Source organism: Rhododendron vialii, chromosome 1a (genome assembly GCF_030253575.1).
Source record: "Rhododendron vialii isolate Sample 1 chromosome 1a, ASM3025357v1".
Classification (NCBI taxonomy): domain Eukaryota; kingdom Viridiplantae; phylum Streptophyta; class Magnoliopsida; order Ericales; family Ericaceae; genus Rhododendron; species Rhododendron vialii.
Window position 1 is genome coordinate 19,933,794 of NC_080557.1, and position 7,023 is coordinate 19,940,816.

The 7,023-nt window shown below is 37.3% G+C and overlaps 1 protein-coding gene across 1 annotated transcript; it reads left to right on the forward strand.

Annotated features, from left to right (window-relative positions):
* The first annotated feature begins 2,052 nt into the window (after positions 1–2,052).
* On the forward strand, positions 2,053–5,010 carry LOC131334455 (nucleoside diphosphate kinase 1). The gene is made up of 4 exons (XM_058369476.1): positions 2,053–2,334; positions 3,551–3,599; positions 4,239–4,470; positions 4,690–5,010. Exons 1-4 carry the CDS (start codon positions 2,284–2,286, stop codon positions 4,802–4,804), a joined length of 447 nt encoding a protein of 148 aa, XP_058225459.1. The 5' UTR covers positions 2,053–2,283; the 3' UTR covers positions 4,805–5,010.
* The last annotated feature ends 2,013 nt before the right edge of the window (positions 5,011–7,023 follow it).

Sequence of the window (7,023 nt, forward strand, 5' to 3'; positions counted from 1 at the left end):
GAAGGAAGTTGATCCTAGAAACTACTTTAGGTAGGAGAAAAATGGTGATAAAGGCAGAGACAGTATGCTGTCTGGAAATGGAAATCCGAGATTTTTACTGAACTTCGGATGCCAATATCTTTGTCATTTTTTCACCGATTGGGATGGTTCTTGGGTCTAACTTGAAGGTTTCGAAGTGCTCTACAACTTTCTCGAAGGGAGTTGGTTCTAAAAACTAGCCTAAGCAGGGGAAAATTGAGGATTTACGAAGGGCAGTAGGCTGCCTGGAAAAACAGAAATGGTTTCTAGAGAGAAGTGAGAGCAAGAAGTGAAGGTGTGAGTTGAATGGAAGGCATGGGGTGCTATTTATAGCCAACACTTGAGCTCCTCCTCCCTCCTCTATAGCCGGCCCCCCCTTCTCTCCTTCCTCCCATGGATTTGCTCCATTGTCATGTCCAATCAAGCTTGAAAGCATGCCAAGTCTTCCATGACTTGTCACTTCCATTTTTAGGCCAAATCTTAGGTCATCATGAAGGGTTTTGGACTTGTCAAGTCTATGGGGAGGTTGCTTGCAAGAAAGAATATAATCATGGGCTAGCTTTGTACTTTGGAAGACTAGAATGGGTTGGCATGTAGTCAAAAAAATAGGCTTAAGGCTATAAATGTTGCTTGTGTAAATAATCAAAACTCATGCACACACTCCACCCCACTCTCTCCATCCGGCCTCTCTCTCTCTCTCTCTCTCTCTCTCTCTCTCTCTCTCTCTCTTGTATCTATATACATCCAAGAAAATCTAGAAAAGTAAGTCTAGGATTTTAAGACTAGAACATAGGTGTGCATGCATGCATGGCTAGTCTTGCTTCTTTTGGAAGCAAAATGATGGGATTCTTTGTATGACTTGTCTTGTCATGCATATTGGCAAGTCAAAGGTCTAATAACCAAGGGACAAAAATTCCCCTAACAATTATGGACCAAGGGGTAAATGGATATTGGTAATAATTTGATATGACTAGTCATGGAAATCTATTGTCCAAGGGATAATATTTTCCCTAACAATTATGGACCAAAGGTTAAAGTTTTCCCTTGCCTTTATTATCCAATAGGTAGGGTGAGTAATGATGCTAGGTAAAGTGAAATGACTAAACATAGGAATAAAATGATTACTCCTATAGTCTAATGGTTCAATAGGGTTCGGAGGGTTTCATAAGGCTCAAAGACGGTCAAAAAGGTCCATCTAGGATTAGGAAATTGTAACTAGATTGAAACGGTAATTAGGGTTTTCTAACGAATTGGTTGGAAACTAATTCTACTTGCCAAGTAGGATTTCTAGCCAAGAAATATAATTTAAAGATTTTATTTAACTCACTAGAAAAGAATACAAGTGCTTCTACAAGCATACTTGTCTTTAGAAAATGACTAGATTGCTCGGCGTGAAAATATATAATTTTATAAATCTCAAATCTAATTATGACGGATTATTAAAATTAAAAAGAAACTTTTAGTAGCAAATCCAAGTAATTAAAATAAAATTTAAATATTTAACGAAATTTTTATTTACCAAAAATCAGGGTCGTTACATTAATAATTAAATAGGGGTCTATTTGTAAATGTAAAAAATTTTAAGGTTGTATATATAATTCAATACTTATTTTTCTCCCAAATTCTATACGATCAATGAGAGAGTTTGGGTTCGCTTAAGTTTAATGAGCTGAGCCGAATCAAACATGAGTTTTGACGAGCTCAATTCGAGCTTAGATTCGGCTCGGCTCGATTCATTTGAGTTTAACGAGCCAAACTCGAGCCAAGATGTTCAAGTTCGAATCGAACCCGAGCCGAACTCGAGCCAGACTAGTATCTTAACGAACCCAACCGAGCCAAACCCGAGCCTTGAAAAATTTTAACGAGCCGAACTCGAGCCAAGTTATTTAGGATTGAATCGAACTCGAGCCGAACTCATACCTTAACGAACCCGAGCCGAACTTAACAGGGTTCGGCTCGATTCGGTTCGTTTACAGCCCTGCCCCCAGTGCCCCACGTATATACGGAAGTATATTTTTTTTGGTCATCTAAAGACATTTCAATGGTTGGACGAAGGGCTGAGATTTCTCCACTTTACGCTATGTTTCGTGCCGTGTGGAACGGATATTCCTCCGGCAAATCCATGTGTTACTAGGGTTTTGGTTCACAGCCACCCACCACACATATATAAACCCCATCTCGCTTTTACCCCTTCTTTCTCATCTGTCACACTGCTTTCCCATTTGAAAGCAACTGAGAGTGAGCAGCAGTAGATCCGAGAACAAGATGGAGCAGACATTCATCATGATCAAGCCTGATGGTGTCCAAAGAGGCCTGGTAATCCCTCAGATCTCCACCTTGGTATTGGTTATAGATAATTCTTTGTGGTAGTCTACTAAAGAACAGAAAGGGTATTTGAGCTTCTGGGTTCTGGTTGCAATCCCTTTTTTTTTTGCTTTGTTTTGTGCATTAGATGTGTAGATCTTTGTTTTTAGTCTATGGGAGGATCGTAAAAGGTGTTTAATTTTTTGGGTTTTAGTTTTTCTTTTTTGGTAAACGTGAATTCATGACTCATGCCGTGTTTGTACCGTTTGGAAGCCTAGAAAGTTCATGGAAAAGAAGAGAAATCTGGATCTTCCACTGTTTAAAGTGTACCTGTTTTTGATCTTTTTTTTGGGTGCTGCTTAAGATGGTTTAGATCTACTGTTTGGTTGCCAGGAAAATGTATGTGAAGTTAATTCCCGATTCTCTACTGCAAGGAAGTCCTCCGTCACTCCTTCCCATCTCCTTTGGAAAGTAGACACTAGTAAAGATACGTGTTTTGCTGAAAACAATGAAACCTTATTCTTCTCATTTCAATTGGGTTTTGCGTTAATCTTCGTGGAAATAGAAGCCAGGAGTTGTTACCATATATGTTATTTCTCTTTTCCGTTCTCTTGGAAATGAAATTTGCAAATCAAATCTCAGTTTTAGATTTCGTATACTTGAATGCATGACCGGTGCCGAAGTTGTACCATTTGAATGTGAAAACGATTGAAATTTGATACGGTCCTCTTCTTAATGTTCGGAAGCCTCGACATAATCTTGCACTCTTTTCTGGGTGTTGATTTCGAGAGACTTAATTGCATTTTCTGGGTTATGGGGAAAAAGTCACGGACGTGAGTTACAGTTTTTCATTTGCATGGACAGTCTAGAAGTATAATCATCTACTTTACTGAAGCCGATGCGAGTGTTTTTTTTGCTTTTGAATTGGGCATTGGTCTTATTTCTCGGGAATTATTATCCTGTAGTTTTGCATGTTAAAACAAATCCAGGAAGTTTCCCAATATGCAGCTTTATTTTTCTTTGATTTCATTTTCTTACAACCAATTTTGGCTTTTGAATTTGTTGGATACTGTTTGAGTGGGTCTTTTATTATGCCTTCTGTGGATCTCATTATGTGTTACGGTATCGATAATTACTACGAGGTTGAAGACCAATGACATGCAAGTCAATATGCATAATGTAGTGTGTAAATTTGTCATTTGTTAAATGGTATGGTACTATGTTTCAGGTTGGTGAGATTATTAGCAGATTTGAGAAGAAGGGTTTCTATTTGAAAGGTAATTCTTTTACCTTTAAGATGTGCTAGCTTCTGTTACACTTACCCATCAATTTGGAATTAACAATGGTTTTTGTTGGGAAAACTTTGAAATATTCTGTCAGTTGCCAAATTTCACTTGCAAGAATAGTATGCAATACAAATGTTCAATTGCCTAATTGGCATTCCGTCGAGCTGATTTTTATTTTTTTTTGCTTAGTTGCTAAACGAGAGCCATTAATTGGTTATGTGCTGATCGTTTTGTTTTGATAAGAAGTGGATTAATCCGTCGCTCACTTGGCAGTGATAAGTCACTTGATATGCACATTCCCTTGAATTTGGTCATAGATTTTTTGGCAGGATATAGTTAAGGGAAAAGGAATAGTTAAATAAAATAAGGAGATAATGAAGTGAATGATCGAACTAAATTATTTGGTTTCTCTATCATTTGCTTTCCCTTGGTAAATTCCTCAAAAAATACGTGATGCACACAACATTAATTCGTGATCCTGTCTGCTGCTATTCTTGCTGCTTCCGGGGGATCCCCGTGCCCCTGTGATCCAAGATAAATTTAAATCATAATCCACAAAGTTCATGACTTTTTTTGTAGTCATTTTGGTCTGCAGGCCATTTGTAATTTGGCATTTGGTTTTGGATATAGGTTTGAAGCTCATGTCCGTGGAGCAATCTTTTGCTGAAAAGCACTATGCAGACTTGTCTTCAAAGCCCTTCTTCCAGGGTCTGGTTGAATACATCATCTCTGGTCCCGTTGTTGCAATGGTTTGGGAGGGTAAGAATGTGGTGACAACAGGTCGTAAGATTATTGGAGCCACAAACCCTTCTGACTCTGCTCCCGGAACCATCCGAGGAGATTTTGCTGTTGAGATTGGCAGGTAGCTTCCCGCTTTTTATTCTTGTTTTATTTCTTAAATGTTCCAATATTGTTTCCATCATAAAGAACATGGCTATGTTTTCTTCTTCTACAACAAATAAACTATGATTCTTTTTTCTTTCCTTTTTTTTTTATTCCTTGGGAACTATGATTCTTGAATCGAAGTCTTGTAGAAACCGGAAAATTATCTTAAACTAATCAATTACTTGTGGGCTTACAGGAATGTCATCCATGGGAGCGATTCAGTTGAGAGCGCAAGGAAAGAGATTGCACTGTGGTTCCCAGAAGGAGTCGCAGAGTGGCAGAGCAGTGCCCACTCTTGGATCTACGAGTGAAATGCCACGTCCATCTGTGGATCTTACATTTCGAAATGATTTAGGACTTGAGACGACAACTCATCTATGCCTGTTTGTTTTTGGTTCTGGTTATTATGAACTTTTACGTTTTGACTGTGATTGGGTTTTTAGAACCTGGTGATTTTAGTGCCTGCTTTATTTGACGATACTTTTAAGAAATGGGAATCTTGTGATATTTATTAGTATCTCTGCAAGTTTTCTGGGTTTTATTGCCCCTTGTTAATGGTTTCGTCCCAGTTTGCCGGGTCTAGAAGTGAAATAAAAACTGGTCAAACCAAACCAATTGAAACACCCGATCAAAAAAATTGGTTTGGTTTGGTTTTCTTGAGCTGGTAGTTTGGGTTTTGATTTTTGAAAAAAATTGAAGACGTTTTGGTTTTGGTTTTGGTTTGGGTTATTTGTTAAAAGAAAATTGTAAAAAACCAAACCTGACCCATGACCCTAGTAATCCTTGAAGCTCATTACCTGGTAAACTTTGTAATTTCATTACCCAGGAAAAGTCTTTTTCAAATTTGGATTGATGGATGTTGGATATAAGGGAACAATAAATGAATATCAGTTTGGAGTTTTTTTTTTATAAAATAAGTTGTATGTTTTCTAATCTTATTAGGTCCATGGACGGGATAAATAGTGCTCCCTCCGTCTTCTCTTTCAGAGTCTAGTATTTCATTTTAGGCTGTTTCTTAATAAGTGTATATTTTGTAAAGTTAATAGGTAAAAGTTGTTGCATTTTTTATTTTGTCCATAAAAGTGGATTATATTTAAAAAGTTAGTAAGTAAAAGTGTAATGATGATGTCTCCATAGAGGGTAAATAAGGAAAGTGTAGGTAAAAATTAATGTGAAAGATGTAATGATGATATTTTTTTAATAAGTTGAAGTTACAAAGCAAGACATTTAAAAAGGGATTGAGGAAGTAAGTTTTTGGAATGGTATAGTTAAATACTTGTAGACTCGTTGGACTTTGTTCAAACTAGAGCTAGGCAACGGATACGAAACACGATAACACGATACGAATCGGACACGAAATTAGCGGGTTAGGGTTGAACCTTTCTAACACGAAACACGAAAATGACACGACTCGAGAACACGAATTCTAAATGGGTCGGATTCGAGTTGAACACGCGAGATACGAAATTGACACGACCAACACAGTTACTAATCTGTGTCACCCATTAACATGAACATATATATATATATATATAATATATGGTATATTTGTAATTTTATGTAGAGTTGGGCAACTGACACGATAACACGACACGAACCGGATACAAAGATAACGAGTTAGGGTTGAGTATTTCTGATACGAAACACGAAAATGACATGACTCAAGAAACATGAATTCTAAATGGGTCGGGTTCGGATTGGGTGATTTGTGACACAAACCCGATTGACACGACACGAACACGACCTGTTACCCAGGTCTAGTTCAAACCAAATAAACTAGGGCTGCTCGCGGTCCGGTTCGGTTCAAATTTTTAAGAATCCGAGGACCAAATAGCTAATCACGGTTTTTACAAAATGAAATCCGTGTCCGGACCAAAAGTCCTACGGTCCGGTTCCAATCCAATCCGTAACTCGTGGATCGGTTACGATTTTGTCCACGAATTTTAGCAAAAATAAAGCTCAAGCAAATATCCCACACTAAAATGAAATAAGGTTACACTCAGAATTAAGTTTAATACTATTAGAAAGTATTTATTACATAAACTACCAAAGGCCTATTTCAAAAATCAGATTCAAAAGAATTTAAACTAAACAGTAGTAGATTGTATCATTATAGTACATAACATAAAACCAAACAAAAAAAAAAAAATCAAAGCGGAATAACTATAACACCAAAGAGGTGGAATTGTATCTTCCATCCAAATGCAATGCACGGTAACCGGCAACAGTTTAACATTAAAATACTAAAATTGGTGGAAACAAGTGTTAACATTCCTAACTATTAATTATATAAATACATATATATATGTGTATATATATATTATTTATATAAAATAAATATCTCACGGTCCGGTTCGGTTAATCCACGGTTTCGTAGTGAAAATTCGTGAACCGAACCGCTAGTCACGGTTTTTTAATTTTTCAATCTGTGCCCAGACCATTAATCCACAGACAAAATCTAAAAGGTACGGATCGGTTTGGTCCAGACCGGTTTCGCGGTTCACCGGATTTTTTGAGCAGCCCTAAAATA

Bases quoted from the DNA above. Each gene is read 5' to 3' on its own strand.
- LOC131334455 (XM_058369476.1), top strand. From the start codon at position 2,284: ATGGAGCAGACATTCATCATGATCAAGCCTGATGGTGTCCAAAGAGGC. The intron at 2,335-3,550 runs GTAATCCCTCAG...ACTATGTTTCAG, and splicing joins ATGGTGTCCAAAGAGGCCTG to GTTGGTGAGATTATTAGCAG. The intron at 4,471-4,689 runs GTAGCTTCCCGC...GTGGGCTTACAG, and splicing joins TTTGCTGTTGAGATTGGCAG to GAATGTCATCCATGGGAGCG.